The sequence below is a fragment of the Herpailurus yagouaroundi genome, unplaced genomic scaffold (genome assembly GCF_014898765.1).
Source record: "Herpailurus yagouaroundi ecotype Mexico unplaced genomic scaffold, PumYag 189, whole genome shotgun sequence".
Classification (NCBI taxonomy): Eukaryota; Metazoa; Chordata; class Mammalia; order Carnivora; family Felidae; genus Herpailurus; species Herpailurus yagouaroundi.
In genome coordinates this window covers 10494098-10512818 of record NW_024412420.1, presented here as the reverse complement: position 1 = coordinate 10512818, position 18721 = coordinate 10494098, and the positions used below count along the sequence as shown (strand labels likewise).

At 53.2% G+C, this 18721-nt stretch overlaps 2 protein-coding genes across 3 annotated transcripts in view; both read left to right on the top strand.

The window, feature by feature from the left end:
• ACSF2 (acyl-CoA synthetase family member 2) overlaps positions 1-4667 on the top strand; it is a 31696-nt gene extending 27029 nt beyond the window's left edge. The window contains exons 2-9 of the mRNA XM_040497886.1: positions 172-241; positions 338-393; positions 1344-1451; positions 2551-2702; positions 3709-3850; positions 3950-4060; positions 4213-4281; positions 4511-4667. Of these exons, the coding sequence (XP_040353820.1) occupies positions 172-241; positions 338-393; positions 1344-1451; positions 2551-2702; positions 3709-3850; positions 3950-4060; positions 4213-4281; positions 4511-4561 (759 nt within the window). The 3' untranslated portion in view covers positions 4562-4667. The remainder of the gene's footprint in view (positions 1-171; positions 242-337; positions 394-1343; positions 1452-2550; positions 2703-3708; positions 3851-3949; positions 4061-4212; positions 4282-4510) is intronic.
• Positions 4668-7356: 2689 nt separating this feature from the next.
• Positions 7357-14561, top strand: RSAD1 (radical S-adenosyl methionine domain containing 1). Of its 2 annotated transcripts, none has more exons than XM_040497191.1 (9): positions 7357-7637; positions 8031-8074; positions 8279-8483; positions 11411-11776; positions 11971-12034; positions 12443-12590; positions 12809-12863; positions 13238-13341; positions 13525-14561. In XM_040497191.1, the coding sequence occupies exons 1-9, from the start codon at positions 7503-7505 to the stop codon at positions 13640-13642; spliced, it is 1239 nt and encodes a 412-aa protein (XP_040353125.1). In that variant the 5' UTR covers positions 7357-7502; the 3' UTR covers positions 13643-14561. The 2 variants fall into 2 exon arrangements, with proteins under 2 accessions (XP_040353125.1, XP_040353124.1); XM_040497190.1 differs by having other exon boundaries at positions 7360-7637; positions 8031-8164.
• The last annotated feature ends 4160 nt before the right edge of the window (positions 14562-18721 follow it).

Below are 18721 nucleotides of genomic sequence, written 5' to 3'. Positions count from 1 at the left end.
GACCCGTAGAACTCGCAGACACACCTGAAGACCACAGACGCGGAGCGGGGACAACTGAACCAGCACAGTCACACCATCTCTCCCCGAACCCCTCCTTCATTTCCCTAAAATATCTCCATCTCTTCATCCCCACCGCCAGCGGTCAGGACCTGCCCCTGAGGGGTCTCTCAGGGTGGCGGCCAGAGTGGCGCCAAGGTGTACTTGGCAGAGGCCACACCTGGGCAGTGGCCCCAGGACTATGGTGAGGTGGGGGGGGGGAGGGGGGTCAGGTCCTGGCTACCAGCGATCAGCTCTGGACAGCTTAGGTCCTGTGGGCAGCCGTCCCCCAGCTGACCAGGTCTCTGTGTGTCCATTTGCCAGCCACGGTGTCCGGATTCCTGCGGAAAGGGGAGGGTAGGTAGGCAGGGTAGGAGCCCTGGGCTGCCTGGTAGAGGCTGTTGTCTGGGTTTGAGAGGGGGAGGGGAGGGGCCCCAGCGGTGTGCCAGCTACCACAGAGGAAGTGGGGAGTGGGGTGGGGGTGGGGTGGAGGATGGACAAAGGTCTGTTGTCTGTGTTGATCAGGAGCCTAGATTACAGGGTACCTAGCCCCTCTCCTAAGCCCCTTTCACCCGTTGCCTTAGACGGGGGTCATAGTTGGCTCAGAACATTCCCTGATGGTATTTAGGTTCCTCCAAGGTTGGCTTCTGGTTTTCTGTTGCTCAGGATGTTCCAACCACTGGAAGTGTTGGGTGGGAGTGTGTGTGTGTGTGTGTGTGTGTGTGTGTGTGTGTGTGTGACTGGCTTTTAAACCCTGCTCTGGCTATATTTTAATTGTGATGGAAATACACTTACAGGAAACCCTCCAAAGCTTTGGGGTCACCCACCACAAGGCCAGGCATTGATCTCGGGGTTTCAGGAGGGTGGGTGGGTTGTGTCTGTGCAGTTTCCAGCTGGGCCAAGGCAGGCTGGCTTTCTCATCAAGTTTATGGGACCTTCAGTTTGGAAGGGAGGGAGAGGGGATGTTGCGGCCTGAAATCAGGGAGGGGGTGCTGAGACGGCCTGGGGAGGAAGGAGAGAAGGCTGGGGCGTCGGGAACGCAGGAAACTATGGGCTCAGGCACATGGCTGCTCTAGGAAGCAAGAAACAGAGAGCCCTGGCTAGAAAAGAATGTTCCTTGATCTCAATTTTATTTCAGACCTGGGGCCCCTGCTAGTTGAGCTCGTCCCCTCTGCCGGGGTGCCTCTTTTCCCATCACCCCACTGCCCTCCACTTTCTCCTGGGTTCCTTCACATTCCCCCAGGGTAGCTCACCCTTCACACTGCATCTCCAGTGCTCCCTCCAAACGCCTTCCCCCACCCCTCTAGGTGGCTTACGGAACAACAGAGAACAGCCCCGTGACCTTCATGAACTTCGCCGAGGACACTGTGGAACAGAAGGCAGAAAGTGTGGGCAGAATTATGCCTCACACAGAGGTTAGCCCCAGATGGAGACCTTTGGACCCCACCTCCTATCACTCCACTGGGGCGCATTCCTTGGGGACATTTATTGCTTGCTTTCTTTTCTTTTCTTAAATGTTTTTTCATCTTTATTTATTTATTTAAAAAAAATTTTTTTTCAACATTTATTTATTTTTGGGACAGAGAGAGACAGAGCATGAATGGGGGAGGGGCAGAGAGAGAGGGAGACACAGAATCGGAAACAGGCTCCAGGCTCTGAGCCATCAGCCCAGAGCCTGACGCGGGGCTCGAACTCACGGACCGCGAGATCGTGACCTGGCTGAAGTCGGACGCTTAACCGACTGCGCCACCCAGGCACCCCTCATCTTTATTTTTGAGAGAGGGAAACAGAGCATGAGCAGGGGAGGGGCAGAGAAGGAGGGAGACACAGAATCCGAAGCAGGCTCCGGGCTCTGAGCTGTCAGCACAGAGCCTGACACGGGGCTCGAACCCACGAGCTGTGAGATCATGACCTGAGCTGAAGTCGGACACTTAACTGACTGAGCCACCCGGGCACCCCCATTTCTTTCTATCAGACAGCCACACAGCTCACTCAAGGTGCCCAGAGCACCCCGAGCCCCCAGCAGCAAGGTCCTCCCCAGGCCTGGCCTAGGGCTTTTTCTGAGCCTGAGGATAAGGCCTGAGAGGAAAGAGCTGGAACAGTGGCCTTGAGCAGCCGCCAGCTCAACTCCCGCAGCCTCCCTTCCTGTCTGAGGTGTGTTTTTGCCAAGCCCCACTGTCTGTTTCAGGGGCAGCCAGGATGGCCTCAAAGAGGAGCCAGAGCACAGAGATTTTTCCTACACAGTTTTTTTCTCTCCCATACCCCCCGCCCCTGCCTTCTACAGAGCCCGTCTTTTTGCTTGGCATAAACACTTAGTTTCCCAGGCAGCCTGTCCCTTTGAGGGCCCCTTGCACCTTGAAGGCTGACCCAGAGCAGCTCTCACTGATTGGGCTGGGCAGAGCCAGGGGCTGGAAAGGCGAAGCTCCCCCCGCCCCCCCTGCCGGGGGGGCCCCCCCCCCTTCCTGAGGCGAGAGGGCAGGCAGGAGGCCCCAGCCTGAAGTTGCCCGGTCCCAGGCCCAGATTGTGGACATGAAGACGGGGACGCTGGCCGAGCTGAACACGTCCGGGGAGCTGTGCATCCGAGGGTACTGCGTCATGCTGGGCTACTGGGGCGAGCCCCAGAAGACCGAGGAAGCGATTGGACAGGACAAGTGGTATCACACAGGGTGAGGAGGCAGCTGGGGGCCGAGGAGAGGCTGGGGGGGGGGGGGGGGGGGGGGGGGGGGGGTAGGGCCTGAGTCTTAGCTGGAAACATCAAACTAACACAAAGAGAACTTGTTTGTCAAGAGGGCTCCTTCACATCTTGGAGACTTCATTTCCAAAATGTGTCAGATGAGGATGATCGTGCTCCCTGCACAGAGCACCCAAAAAGATCAAACACAGCATGGGTGAGAGCGCCTAGGACAGGGCGCTATACGGGTGTCTGTAAAACCTGAGCCAAGACTCATCTGTCAATTGAGAAAAACAATTTTTTCTCAAAGCTTTTTTTCTTCTTCTTCTTTTAGCATTTATTTTTGAGAGAGAGAGAGAGAGAGAGAGAGAGAGCGCACAAGCTTGGGAAGGGGCAGAGAGAGAAGGGAACAGGGGATCCGAAGCGGGCTCCACGCTGACAGCGGAGAGCCCGATGTGGGGCTTAAACTCCTGAACCGCGAGATCATGACCTGAGCTGAAATCGGACCCGACTGAGCCCCCGGGCGCCCCTCGAGTGAACAAATTCTTATCGTGCACCTCTGATGGGCCAGCACTGTTCTGGACACTGGTGGTCCAAAGGAAGGCAAGATGAACGGGGTCCTTCCCTGACTTTCCACACATCTTGGGGAGGAAGACAGATACAAAAGAGATCAGTTCAGACGTGGATAAACGCCAGGAAGACAGTAAAACAGGGTCAGAGGAAAGAAAGCAGCAGTGGTGGGGACAGGAGCTTCTCTTAGATTGGGGGGTCAGAGAAAACCTCTTTAAGGTGGACGTGTTTAAACTGACCCCCGAATGATTTAAAAAAAAAAGAAAAAAAAGTTAGCCACGAAAATCATATATCCAGAACGTCTTATTTATGCCATATCCCCCAGAGTCTAGGGCAGTATGAGGCACACAATAGGTGCTCAATAAATGTTTGATGGCTAAGCCAGTCAGAAGAGGCAGAGGTGAGAGGTCATCCCTGGGCTTTCCTCACAGAGACATCGCCGTGATGGACAATCAGGGCTTCTGCAAGATCGTGGGCCGCTCCAAGGATATGATCATCCGGGGTGGTGAGAACATCTACCCCGCCGAGCTTGAAGACTTCTTTCACACACACCCACAGGTTCAGGAAGTGCAGGTGAGGCACCCAGCCCAGGCGAGCCCAGGTGAGCCCCCCCAGGAGCAGGAAACAGGGATGGGCATGGCAATGTCTGACATCTGTCTCTGGCGCTGCAAGGTGGTGGGGGTGAAGGACGACCGGATGGGGGAGGAAATCTGTGCCTGCATTCGCCTGAAAAAGGGAGAGAAGACTACAGCGGAGGAGATCAAGGCTTTCTGCAAAGGGAAGGTAGGAACCTCAACCCGCCCCACGCTGATGTTGCTTTGTGCTTCAACCCCCTCTCCCTGCCAGCCAGCCAGGCAGCCCACTGCCCCCTCCTCCTCCCCCCTTCCCCCCCCTCCCGCCGCCATCCTCACGCTTTATCTCCCTCTGGTCTGCAGATCTCCCACTTCAAGATTCCCCGATACGTCGTGTTTGTCACAAACTACCCCCTCACTGTCTCAGGAAAAGTGAGTAAAGGAGACCAGAGAGGGGCAGGGTGGCCTGGGGTCCTAGGAACAGAAGGCCAGGTGGCTGGACCTATGCCTCCCTCCGTGATGGGCAAAAGAGTCTGGCTTGCCACAAACTTTCCCCACTTTACCCTAAGAAACACCTCAGTCCCAGGCAAACCAAGCCAGTTGGGAACCATGGTTGGCAGAGGCCCTGAGCCTGGCTCTCACTCTGTTCTTTTTCCTCTAGATCCAGAAATTCAAACTTCGACAGCAGATGGAACAACATCTAAACCTGTGAATAAGAGCCGGGGGGGGGGGGGGATCCTTCCAGGCCCTTGCTGCCCTCCACCCACATTCCCCTGTCTGTCTTTGTGATTTGGCATAAAGAGCTTCTGTTTTCTTTGGTTGGTCTCTTGCTGGTGTGCTCTCTTGACAGCTGCTATGGGATGGAGAAGGGAGGGACGCTTTCAGACCCTCCGGTTCCTTGTCACGAAGGTGCCAACTTTGGTGTGCATTATCTATTTCATTTAATCCTCACTTGATCCCTCTGAGACATGAACCCAGATCATTGCTTTTTCACTTTGTTGTCAGATTAGTCCAGCAAGAAGTATCCTTTTTAATTTTTTTTTTCAACGTTTATTTATTTTTGGGACAGAGAGAGACAGAGCATGAACGGGGGAGGGGCAGAGAGAGAGGGAGACACAGAATCGGAAACAGGCTCCAGGCTCTGAGCCATCAGCCCAGAGCCCGACGCAGGGCTCGAACTCACGGACCGCGAGATCGTGACCTGGCTGAAGTCGGACGCTTAACCGACTGCGCCACCCAGGTGCCCCAAGAAGTATCCTTTTTAAAACAATAACAGCTTGGGGCGCCTGGGTGGCTCAGTCGGTTAAGCATCCGGCTTTGGCTCAGGTCACGAACTCGAGGTTCGTGAGTTCAAGCCCTACGTCGGGTTCTGTGCCGACACCGTGGAGCCAGGAGCCTGCTTCAGAATCTGTGACTGCCTCTCTCTCTCTCTCTGCCCCTCTCCCACTCATGCTCTGTCTCTGTCCCTCAAAAAATAAATGTTAAATTTTTTTTTTTTTTAAACAGTAACAGCGGGGCGCCTGGGTGGCGCAGTCGGTTAAGCGTCCGACTTCAGCCAGGTCACGATCTCGCGGTCCGTGAGTTCGAGCCCCGCGTCGGGCTCTGGGCTGATGGCTCAGAGCCTGGAGCCTGTTTCCGATTCTGTGTCTCCCTCTCTCTCTGCCCCTCGCCTGTTCATGCTCTGTCTCTCTCTGTCCCAAAAATAAATAAACGTTGAAAAAAAAATAAAAAATAAAATAAAAAATAAACAGTAACAGCTTGGGGCGCCTGGGTGGCTCAGTCAGTTACACATCCGACTTCCGCTCAGGTCATGATCTTGCGGTTTGTGAGTTTGAGCCCCATATCAGACTTTGCACTGGTGGTACAGAGCCTGCTTGGGATTCTCTCTCTCTCCCTCTCTCTGCCCCTTCACCACTTGCATGCACGCGCTTTCTCTCCCTTGAAATAAATAAAAATACTTAAAAAAATTAAAATGATAACAGATTTACTAGTATATAATTAATTTCACATACCATCCAATTCACCCACTTAAAGTATCCTATCGATGGTTTACAGTATGTTCACAGATACGTGCGGTCATCCCTGAAGTCGATTTTTTAATTTTAATTTTTATTTTTTTTAACGTTTATTGATTTTGGGGACAGAGAGAGACAGAGCATGAATGGGGGAGGGGCAGAGAGAGAGGGAGACACAGAATCGGAAGCAGGCTCCAGGCTCTGAGCTGTCAGCCAGAGCCTGACGCGGGGCTCGAACTCAAGGACCGCGAGATCGTGACCTGAGCTGAAGTCGGACACTTAACCGACTGAGCCACCCAGGCGCCCCATGAAGTCGATTTTTTTTAATTGAAGTATATAGTTGACACACAAATGCTACATGAGTTTTCCAAAGTCAGTTTTAAACATTTTCATCACCTTAAAAGGAAACTCCATACCCTTTAGGGATCATCCCACATCCTGTGTTCCCCGCCCCCCCCAAAACCAACCCAATTTTGATTTCAAAAAAAAAAAAAAAAGATGAAGCTGGGGCTTCCTTGAGGGGCTGGGCCAGTTCAAGCCACTGTAGCTTGACCCAAGAAATAAAAACAGCTGTGTTCCAAAAGGCACATCACTTTCCAGTTCACAGAGGCGGAAACTTTCCTGCTGTTTTGAATACCTACCTCCCTGCAGCAGAGGTGTCCTCTTTACTTTTTAGAAAAAGAACTTAAGTTTAGCGTGCTCTGGGTGCCCAGCCCTAGGCTCGGTGCTTTCATATGTATTTTCTCTTGGAATTTTCCCACCAACCCTCCCAAATAGGCACTTGCCCCATTTCACAAATGGTGAAACAAACTCGGAGAAGTTCAGAGTCTTCCCCAAGGCCACACCGCTGGAATTAGAACCCAGATATCTGGCTCCAAAGCCCGTGATCTTTCCACTTTATCAAAGAGTTCTTCAGATGCCTGCTTTCCCAGCCCTTCACCTGCACCCCGTCCCTCCCAAGGACACAGTCTGTGACTTTCCTCCCAGCAGGTGCCCAGGTGGGCCTGACCCAGGAGATGACAGCTTACTCTGCTGGCCAAACTAATTGTCCTTGGGAATCTCTGCTCCTTCAACATCCAGCCCAAGGTGCCCTCTCCTTCCCCACTGACTCCACGGCCCCTGCAACAGACCAGCCACACAGCACTGAGGACACTGCCCTGATATCCAGCAGGTTTTGAGTTAGTATCTATTGCCTGCTGTCTCTTGTTGGTTTGTCTCTCTCCTGTCGCACCTGTACTGCGACCTGATCTTATGTATCTAGGTGTCCCCAGTCCCCAGCTTTGAGTCAGGCACATACAGTGTGAAGGACTGAACGGACCAAGAGCTCCTGCATGAGGCGGGGAACTCGCCCTCGGACAGGGGGCCAAAAGGCAGGCGAAGCGGCTCAGCCCACAACCCTCTCCGGGAAAGGACTGACGGGCGGGCGCGGTGAGCGCGTCCGGGCCCACCAGGTGGCGCCGCAGAGGCGAGGCCCGGGGCCCTCCCAGCCCGTCCGGGGACGCGGCGCGCGGTCACGCAGTCCCTCTTCCTCCTGCCGGGGCGACCCGGCTGGCGCGGCTCTGCGCACTCCCGTGCGTCCCGGGAGCGTGTCTGCCGATCTCTGCGCGCACCCGGCCGCTCCCCGCCGTAGCGGGCGCCATGGCGCTCCCCGGGGCCCGGGCCTGCGGCTGGGCGGCGGCGACCAAAATGGCCCAGAGGCGTCGCCACGCGGAGGGCGCCAAGGGATCCCGGAGTCCTGCGCCCCCGAGCTCGCGCGCGGCGCTTTACGTGCACGTGAGTGGGGCGGGGCGCGGCGGCGGCGGGGCTGGGTCAACGTGGCGGCTGGTCACGCCGTGAAGCCACCTGCCGTCCCTCCCTGCCCCCAGGCGAGGTCTGGGACGGGACGCGGTACCCTGGCAAGGAAATGTCCCGGTCCGGAGACCTGAAGTCTCTTGGTGCGCTCACCAGTTCGGTGACCTTGACCGAGTGATTTCCCGCTGAGCCCCAGTTTTCTCCTAACGAAGGGGGCATAATATTCCCCATCCCACCTTCCTTGGGGAGTTGTGTGGCTTAGATGGCTGAGCCGCTGTTGACGACCTTGGGGTGGGGATGCGTGCGACGGAACCCTGCAAGTGGCTGGAGCCGCTGGGGTCACACCTCGTCCGGCCCTTCCACCCCTGCCCCCAGTGGCCGTACTGCGAGAAGCGCTGCAGCTACTGCAATTTCAACAAGTACGTCCCCCGCGGCGTGGAGGAGGCTGCCATGCGGAGCTGTCTGGTGACTGAGGCGCAGACGCTGCTGGGGCTCAGCGGCGTGCGGCGGTGGGTGCTGGGGCTGTAGGCGGGGTCTTGGAAATTGGGCGAGCGGCTAGGACCGGTGCAGACGTCCCGGGGGGGCTCCCCCCAAGTCTCATCTCCTCCATCTTCTCTCCCCAGGGTGGACTCTGTGTTCTTTGGTGGGGGCACCCCCAGCCTGGCCAGTCCCAACACTGTGGCTGCTGTCCTGGAGGCGGTGGACCAGGCAGCCCACCTGCCTGCAGACTCCGAAGTCACATTGGAGGCCAACCCCACTTCGGCCCCAGGCTCTAGGCTGGCAGCTTTTGGGGCAGCAGGGATCAACAGGTTGTCCATTGGTCTCCAGGTAACCCATCTTACCCACCGCGTCCCAGGGCACCCGGACCCTCCGTGCGGTCCCTCCTCTGGTCACATTCATTAACTGGGCTCCTCTGGGTGCCAGGGCCCAGGAGGCATGTCTGCTGCTGTGCTAGACCACAAGCTCCATGAGGCAGGGATCATGCCTACCTTTTTTTTTTTTTTTTTAATCACAGTATTCCAAGCACCCACCATAGTGCGTGGCACATAGCAGACGCTCAGAAAAATTTTTTGTTACATGATTGGAGACCTAGGAGGAGGCAGAAGGGTCATCAGATCACTGCACCATGGTAAAGGCTGCCAGTAAAGGGAGTCTCAGCAAAAAGCTTTCAGAGTACAGCCTGAAGGGTGTCTCAGTCTGATGAAATCCTGGAAACCTTCCTGGAGGAGGTGATCTTTGAGGAGGAAGAGTTCCACAGGAGAGAGGGTGTGAGAGGAAAAGACACAGGAATGGGAGAGCCTTGTATGTTCTGGAGAGCTGTGAGTCACTTGCCATTGGAGAGGCTGGAGGCAAGGCTGCAAGATAGGGCCCCAAAGCCTTGAGCATCACACAAGGGAGTTTGGGGTTTTGCCTGGTGGTGATAAGGGACTTGTTGAAGGTTTTTAGGTAGGGGAGAAACATATTCTTTTCCGGTTGACTCCTGGTACTTCCATATCCAGTATTGTCCATTCTTCTAATACATCTGCCACTTAACCATACAGTTTGGGGTTGGGGCTTTGTCCCGATGGGATATACCAAAAGAGACACATCATTTCTGAGATATTCTGGCCCCAGATGTATATCTTAAATCTACTTGTGAGGAACCATCACGAAAATCTAAATTAAAAGACTTTTGGTTGGGGGCGGGGGGCGCCTGGGTGGCTCAGGCAGTTGAGCGTCTGACTTCGGCTCAGGTCATGATCTCACGGTTTGTGACTTCGAGTCCCGTGTCTGGGCTCTGTGCTGACAGCTCGGAGCCTGGAGCCTGCTTCGGATTCTGTGTCCCCTTCTCTCGCTGCCCCTCCCCTGCTTGTGCGCTCTCTCTCTCTCTCTCTGTCTTTCAAAAATGAATAAACACAAAAAAAAACTTTTTTAAAGACTTTTTGGGGGTGCCTGGCTGCCTCATTCGGTGGAGCGTGCAACTCTTGGTCTCGGGGTTGTGAGTTCAGGCCCCACCTTGAGTGTAGAGATTACTGAAATAACTAAATAAACTTAAAAAACAATGTTTGTGTGTGTGGTAAGAACAGATAACCTGAGATCCGTTTACCCTCTTAACATATTTTTTAGTGGACAGATCCGTGTTGGTAACTATATGCACAGCGTCGTACGACTGGTCTGTAGAATTTATTAAGAGACATTTTAAAAACAACCAGTCGGTATCCATCAGAAACGTCATGGCCCGAAAGACAAAGGCGGTGTAGCTAGCCTAAGAGACGAAAGAGACGACGAGGGCTGAATGTAATGTGTGACCCAGTTGGATCCTGGATTTGGCTGGGGAGAAGAAATTACTCCAATAGATATTATGGGGACAAGTTTGACTCTGACTGTGCGTTAGATAATGGCATTGTGTCAATGTTACATTTCCTGAACTCTGTAATTGGATTGTGGTTATGTAAGAGAATGTCCTTGTTCTTAGGAAATGCACACTTAAGTATTTAGGGGTACTGAGGGCTAACGTTTAAGTTAATTACATTTAAGCAACCACATCGCAAGTGCCCTCTAGCATGTGGTCAGCGGCTACCATATTCTCCTAAAACGTTCTATATCTGCAGTGACTAATAATACAGTAGCCACTGGCCACATGTCAGTAAACACTTGGAATGCGATTATTTAAATGTAACTAACTTGAAATTAAGTAGCCACATGTGGTTAGTGTCTACAGCATTGGACAGTGCACACAGAGAACACTTCTGTCATCCCAGAAAATTCTTTTGGTCGGTGCTGGTCTATAACGTACCGTCAAGTGGCTCAGCATTGTAATCACATACACGTATATTTAGAGACAAAGCAGATGTGGTGAAATGTTTTTCGGTGAATCTAAATGAAGGTGTTTATTGTACTTGGCTTTCAAACGGTCTGTAAGTTTGAAGTATCTTTAAAAGTAAAATTTAAGGGGCGCCTGGGTGGCTTGGTCGGTTAAGCGTCCGACTTCGGCTCAGGTCATGATCTCACGGTCCGTGAGTTCGAGCCCCGCGTCGGGCTCTGTGCTGACAGCCCGGAGCCTGGAGCCTGTTTCAGATTCTGTGTCTCCCTCTCTCTCTGCCCCTCCCCTGTTCATGCTCTGTCTCTCTCTGTCTCAAAAATAAATAAACGTTAAAAAAAAATTAAAAAATAAAATAAAAGTAAAATTTAAAAATACTCTCGGGGGCACCTGGGCGGCTCCGTCGGTTAAGCTTCCCAACTCTTGATTTCGGCTCAGGTCATGATGTCATGTTGGGTTCGTGAGATTGAACCCCACACGGGGCTCTGCGCTGACAGCACGGAGCCCGCTTAGGATTCTCCCTCTGCCTCTCTCTCTGCTCCTCCCCCGCCCACCCTCTCGATCTCTCTCTTTCAAAATAAAATACATTTATAAAAAACTTTTAAAATAATATAAATAGATAAATAAACAAAAACACTCTTGCCTTTGGAGTCAGACAGTCCTAAATTCTAGGTCTGACTTTGCCATTGTATGGCCTTGAGCAAGTTATGTAACACATCTGAACCTCCGTTTTCTTATCTGTAGAATGGAGCTAATGTTGGAGGATTAGAAGGATGCATTAGATAGTACTTAAAAATGCTTTGCACATAGCGAACCATAGTGAGGCGGAGCCCGTGGTACCCTTTGCTTGCGGCTCCCTGCTGTGTCCTGTGTGTCTGTCCACAGTAAGGTCGGTCACCTGTTCCCGTCTGCCTCTGAGCTGGCCTCCGTGTTATACCTGGCCCTCTCTCCTCAGTCCCTAGATGACAAGGAGCTCCAGCTGCTGGGGCGGACACACTCGGCCAGCGATGCGCTTCAGACACTGGCAGAGGCCCGACGTCTCTTTCCCGGACGTGTATCTGTGGACCTGATGTTGGGGCTTCCGGCACAGAAGTCGGGGCCGTGGCTCCGGCAGCTGCAGGAACTGCTGGGCTACTGTGACGACCACATCTCCCTCTACCAGCTGACCCTGGAGCGGGGCACCGCACTCTTCACCCAGGTGCAGCGGGGCACCCTTCCCGCTCCTGACCCCGAGGTGGCTGCTGAGATGTATCAGGAGGGACGGGCGTTGCTCCGGGAGGCAGGCTTCCGCCAGTATGAGGTCTCCAACTTCGCCCGCAATGTGAGTCTTGGGCTGCTGGCTGAAGTTGGGGGATGGGCAGCCTAAGCCGGGAGTGGAGAATTGTGGGGTGGGAGGTTGCTGCCGGGTGCTCTCGAGGCCTGAGACAGGGGACATTCTAGCCAGGTGCCCCTTACCTGAGCAGATGCGGGCCCACCTTCTTCTCGCTGAGCGGGCTGTTCCCTCCTTCCCCACAGGGGGCGCTTAGTACCCACAATTGGACTTACTGGCAGTGCGGTCAGTACCTTGGCGTTGGGCCCGGTGAGTCCCCCGAGAACCATAGAAGGGATGACTCAGGAGCAGAATGTCACGGCTGTGTGATCTCGGACCACTTATTAACCTCTCAAAGCCTCTGTTTCTTTATACGTGAAGTGCAGCAAAAAATAATACTTTGTAGAGCTAATGAATATGTATTTCGAGATGCTTGAAATCGTGGCTGTGGCACTGTAGTGCTCACTCGTTAGTGTGTATCAGAATTAAAACTCGGATTGCTGAGCCCCGCATCCAGAGTTTGGTGGAGCAGGGTGGGTTGGGGTAGGGCCCAAGAATTTACGTTTCCAGCATCTTAGAGGCTAATTGTCCAGGGACCGCATTTTGAGAGCCACCGAGTTAACGTCTGGCGAGCACACACAGCATTAAGCTGCCACTAAAGGTTGCTGATGTCGTCAGGGGCCCACGGGCGATTTGTGCCCCAGGGGGCCCGGGGCCACACCCGGGAGGCTCGGATCCAGACCCTGGAGCCCGACAACTGGATGAAAGAGGTGACGCTGTTTGGCCACGGCACCCGGAAGCGCGTTCCCTTGGGCGAGCTGGAGCTGTGAGCATCTGAGAGCACAGGGCTGTTCACCCCGGCTTTGCCTGCACCCCCAGAGCCATCCCTACCGGCACAACTTAATTTCCTGCCTTGCCTTGCCCCCTCCCTCCCCGTCCTGCATGGCCTCACGAGCCCCCATACACACATCCCAGCATAGGGTTTGAAGAATGGGGGTGCGGCCAGGTCTCCTCTCCAAGACACCTTGATGGTTTTTCTCCCAGGCTAGAGGAAGTTTTGGCCATGGGGCTACGTACAGACGTGGGGATCACTCACCAGGTAAGGGTTGGGGGGCTGTGGCACATCGCTTCCTTCTCCTGGGTCTTTTGGAATCACTGTCTCTTCTGTACTCACACATAGACACACATACGCACATCTGTTCCTCTGGGGCTGGCAGCTGGAGGTTGGCCTTGGCCCAGCCGAGCCCTGATGGGCAGAAGCGGTGGGCAGTGTGGGGCAGTGGTGAGAACCCTGGACGAGGGCTGCAGGCACCCCCACCCCCACCCCAGCTCTAGGTGTGCGTGAGTCCGTTGCAGAGACCCCTGTGCGGACGGGACCCTCCCTTGCCCTTCACCACACCCCCAGACGTGTGCCCAGACTAGCCAGCCACCCACCCTGCGGTCCCTGTCCCTCTCACCCTTCTGGTTTCCCAGCACTGGCAGCGTTTTGCATCCCAGCTGAGCCTATGGGACGTGTTTGGATCAAGCCAGGAGGTGAAGGCCTTGCTGGTACAGGGCCTGTTGCTGCTGGATCACAGGTGTGTTGGGGGGGGGGGTGTCAGGAGTCCCCGGGAGCCCTGAGTACAGATCCACAGCCCCAGGAAAAACGCAAAAGACCCATGAGGAGGGGCCTGGGGGGGCTGGGGGGTTCGTACCGGTGGATGGTGAAGATTGAAGTTGGTAAACTGAGGCAGTCACATCCAGGCTTCTTGGTTTTCCAGGGGTCTTCGGTGTTCCTGGGAGGGTCTGGCTGTGCTAGACTCTCTGTTGCTGACCCTCCTGCCCCGACTCCAAGAGGCCTGGCTGCAGAGAGCCCCCTCCCCTGGGCAAGGGGGATGACCAGATGTTTCTGTGATCCCAGGACAGTGCCAGGTGGGCTCTGGGGGCCGGACTGACGCTCTCCACTGGCAGGTGCCGTCCCAGCTCCAGTCAGTGCCCTTCCTTGGTATCCCCAGGGGGTATGGCTACCATGAGGCGCGCGAGAGGACATTGCTGGTTTGCAAACTGGCATTGAGTTTGCCATTCCGCTGCCAGAGAAGGAGTAATGGTTTCTGCAAGTGCCTCTCACTAGTGGGCTCCAAAGGAAATCCTGGCTGGCAGAAGATTCTGAGAAATCTAGCTCTCAGGCTTCTAGCCCCTCCAACATAGGGCAGGACTTAGAGGGCCCGACCTGTGCGGCTGGACCCGTGCCCATATCCAGTACAGCCACCTGCTGGACTCTGAGGACAGTGGGAAAGATCAGAGCAAGCCTTACCCTTTCTCTTTTGGCAACCGGGTTATGTCTGGGGTCCCAGAGCCACACAGACCCTCCTGCGTCCCCGGCTCCCCTCCCCTCCCCTTCTCTCACAAGAGTGAAGGTCACAGGGAGCTAAGCAGGGAAAGGGGAGGGGAAAGGAATTCAGGAAAGACCCAGAGCCTGGTAATTTTCCCCTGGCCTTTTACCTGCACAAACGATTGCCTGGTTTTATTTAAACAGCCCAACAAGCCCAGGGAGGGAGCCCGCCTTGACCTTCGTCAGCTCCTTTTTCTAGGTTCCTTCCCTGGAGAGTAGAATCCTGATTTGGGGGCTCGAGGCTTAGTCTAGAGCCGAGATTCCTTCCCCCACTGTACATTCCATTTTAAAAGATTTCAAACCTACAGGAAAGTTGAAAGGATAGTTCAATGTAAACTACATAGCCTTCGTTGCAGGGTGCCTGTACAGTCTGGAAAGAGGAAGGATTCATAATGTCATCAAGGACATCTTCAACCTGTAAAAAAATAAAATAGCCATGTTTCCAGACTTTGTGCTCACCCTGTAGAGTTTGCGATTGCTACATTTTGGCCACATTTACTTTACCTTTGAATAGCTAGCTAGCTCTTTCTTTCTTTCTTTCTTTTTCTTTGCTGCACCATTTGAAAGAAGGGTGTAGACATCAAACATTTTAGCTTGTATCTCCTAAGAAAAAGAACATTGTCCAATATAGCCACAGCAATATCACCAACCTAAGAAAGTGTATGTTGGTGCAATACTGTGTGGTCCATTTTCAAATGTTCCCGAATGTCTCCAAAACGTTGTAACTCTCTTTGGAGGCGGGGGGGGGGGGGGGGGGGAACACAAACCCCACCAAAAATTTATGTTTTCCTTTCGCTGTTATGTCTCCTCGTTCTTCTTCTCTCTTTTTTTTTTTAAAGTCCCCTTCCTTTTTGCTTATTTTTATGACACTGGGTTTTTCAGAATCAAAGCCGCTTGTCTTGTAGAATGCCCCACATTCTGAGTGTATCTCTTTGCTAATGATTGGGTTTGGGTGAAATATTTTTGGCAAGAATACATACAGATATTGTGTAGCTCAAGGTACATAATGCCAGGTCAGGCCCCTATCGATAATACTAATTTTGACCACTTGATTAAAGTGGCAGATGTCCAATCTGTCCATAGTATATTTCCCCCCACCTTGGAAGTTAATAGTTTATCAGTAGCGTGATACCTTGAGACAAATGAATGCCCTGTTCTCTGACAATCATTGCCCCAATGATTTTAGCATTCATTAATGACCCTTTGCCTAAATCAGTGACTAGAGTAGGAGATGCAAAATGTTCATTTTTGACTCTAACATTCTATCAACATTCGTTAACTGGCATTCATGTATTAAAAAAAAAAGAGCTTTCTCTCTCTCTCTCTCTCTTTTTAATGCTTATTTTTGAGAGAGAGAGAGAGAGAGCAAAAGACACAAAGTGTGAGCGGGGGAGGAGCAGAGAGAGAGGGAGACACAGAATCTGAAGCAGGGTCCAGGCTCTGAGCTGTCCGCACAGAGCCCGACACGGGGCTCGAACCCACAAACCACGAGATCATGACCTGAGCTGAAGTCAGATGCTTAACTAACTGAGCCCCCCAGGCGTCCCAGCTTTCCCTGTTTTTGAAGGGCTGAAACTCTTCACCTAGAAATTGTATGCAGGGTGTGTGTGCGTGTGTGTGCGCCTGTGACAGGCAGGCAGAGAGGGGTGGGGGACAGGGAGAGAGAGAAAGGGGCATTTTCCTGTACAGAGGCTCTGTAACTTTCATACCTTATCACATCAAAGGGTACTGTGATGTCAAAAGTAATTTAGCTATTGCTGCAGATCCGGGCAGGGGAAGCTCAGCCTCCAGCTGGGGCACTAAGGTTGGGGTTCCCTCCACCCCTCAGAGGTGAGCACGTGCATTCCCTGGGTGCCCAGTGGGTGTGAATATCAGTCCTTCTGTGACCCTGTGGTAACATGGTTAGTGTTACTGCCTCTCCTTTATTCGTGAAATATTCAGCACGCGCTAATGGGGCGCTTGGCCCTGTGCAGGGCACGCAGGGAGGAGTGAGACCTGTCCCAGCCCTCGAGGAACTCACTGGCCTGTTGATAGATGTGTCAAGAGATAAATCCCCGGGTTATCTGTAAAGATGTGCCAGCAGGCTGTGGAAGCCTGCAGTGCATTTGGTTCTGAAGGGCTGGGAGCAGGAAGGGAGAATATATTTTTTCACTACCTCCTCTGGCCCTGGGGCAGCTTGCAGGGTGACCTGTGCGAGGGGTGGGGGGAAGCCTGTCTTCCAGAGCCTTCCCCTGATCTTGATATTCAAGAAGTGAACACAGGGCCGGAGCAGGTGAGCTATCAGATAACCTGGGTGCACTCGGGTTTCTCCCAGCTGTCAGGGCTCCTGCCACCTGAGATGTCTGGGCCCTGCCTTGCTGGGGCACCTCACGAGGCCCATGCAGAGGGCCTGGATGGGAACCAGGACCAGGTGGGGGTGGCACAGATCACCTTCGGTGACTCAGCCTGGTCCCACCCTCACCAGGTGAATCAGAATCTCTGGGAGGTGGAGCCCAGGAAGCTTGCTTTTGAAACGATCAGGCCAGTTTGGGAAGCCCTGGCATCTCGTGCCTTCCATCCTGAGAGGCTGGAGTCAGGAGGAACAACGGGGGGGGGGGGGGGGGGCACGGGGGCTGATCGACGGAACAAAGTGGAGTGGGGCCCTTCCCTCTGCAGCCCAGGCCTTCCGTGGCTCAGCCATCAGAGGGGTTCTCCTCCTCCTCCGAATCGAGATTTGAGTTGTCATCTTTTCACACACCTCACCCACCCCTTACTGGGAGCACACGAACACCAAAGGGGAGGACAAGCCACTTTGGGGACGAAGCGATGTGAGGAGCTGAGGAAATGTAATATGTGGGAGTGTGTGGTTACAGCTTGAAGCACCAAACTTTCCACGTGCAAGAGCTCTACAGTTTTAAAGCCTGAGACTGAGCCACGCCCCCTCCCCCCCCCCGTACTGTGAAGTAGGCAGATCAGCTATTTTGTTTATTTTATTTTATACTTTATTATTTTGTTTTATTATTCTATTTTATTTATTTTTACTTTTTTTAAACGTTGATTCATTTTTTGATAAAGAGAGACAGAGCGTGAGAGGGGGAGGGGAAGAGAGAGAGAGAGGGAGACACAGAAGCCGAAGCAGGCTCCAGGCTCTGAGCTGACAGCACAGAGCCCGACGCGGGGCTCGAACCCACGGACCGTGAGATCATGACCTGAGCTGAAGTCGGATGCTCGACCGACTGAGCCACCCAGGTGCCCTTTAATTTATTTTATTTTATTTTGTTTTGTTTTGTTTTGTTTTATTTTAATCTTTTTTAAAGTAAGCTCTACGCCCACTGTGGGGCTCGAACTCGAGACCCTGAGATCAAGAATCCCATGCTGTACCGACTGACCAGCCGGGCACCCCTGGGGCAGATATTTTAATTTCCATTTTACATACGGGGACATTCAGAGAGATTCTTGAATCTCAGGTCGTATGAGTGGTAAGTAGCAGACCTGGCATAACACTTCTGGACATCCAGAACTTTCTGTTACATTGTGGTTTAAAAAAATTTTTTTTTCCAACGTTTATTTATTTTTGGGACAGAGAGAGACAGAGCATGAACGGGGGAGGGGCAGAGAGAGAGGGAGACACAGAATCGGAAACAGGCTCCAGGCTCTGAGCCATCAGCCCAGAGCCCGACGCGGGGCTTGAACTCACGGACCGCGAGATTGTGACCTGGCTGAAGTCGGACGCCTAACCGACTATGCCACCCAGGCGCCCCATATTTATTATTATTTTTTAACGTTTATTTATTTTTGAGACAGAGAGAGACAGAGCATGAATGGAGGAGGGTCAGAGAGAGAGGGAGACACAGAATCCGAAACAGGCTCCAGGCTCTGAGCTGTCAGCCCAGAGCCCGACGCGGGGCTCGAACTCACGGGACCGCGAGATCATGACCTGAGCCGAAGTCGGCCGCTTAACCGACTGAGCCACCCAGGCGCCCCGAAAAGGACTTTAATAGGATTGCTGTAGAGTCAGTGTTTGTGTTATCCCCCCTCCACCCCCACCCCAGGAATTCATACAGTGGAAACCTAATCCCCAAGGTGATGGTATTAGGAGGTGGGGCCTTCAGATGGTGACAAGGCCGGGAGTCATGAATGGGATTAGTGCCTTTATAAAATAGGCCCCAGAGAGCTCTCTTGCTCCTTCCGCCACCAGAGGACCTGGAGAGGAGGTGGACGACTGCAAACCAGGAAGTGGGCCCTCACCAGACACTTGAATCTGCTGGCGCCTTGATCTTGGACTTCCCCACCTCCAGATCTGAGAGGTAAATGTGTATTGTTTTTTTGGTTATTTTTTTATTTTTAAAAATTTGCATCCAAATTAGTTAGCATAGAGTGCAACAATGATTTCAGGAGTAGATTCCTTAGTGCCCCTTACCTATTTAGCCCATCCCCCCTCCCACACCCCCTCCCGTAACCCTCTGTTTGTTCTCCGTGAGTCTCTCCTGTTTTGTCCCCCTCCCTGTTTTTAAATTATTTTTGTTTCCCTTCCCTTATGTTCATCTGTTTTGTCTCTTAAAGTCCTCATATGAGTGAAGCCATATGATTTTTGTCTTTCTCTGACT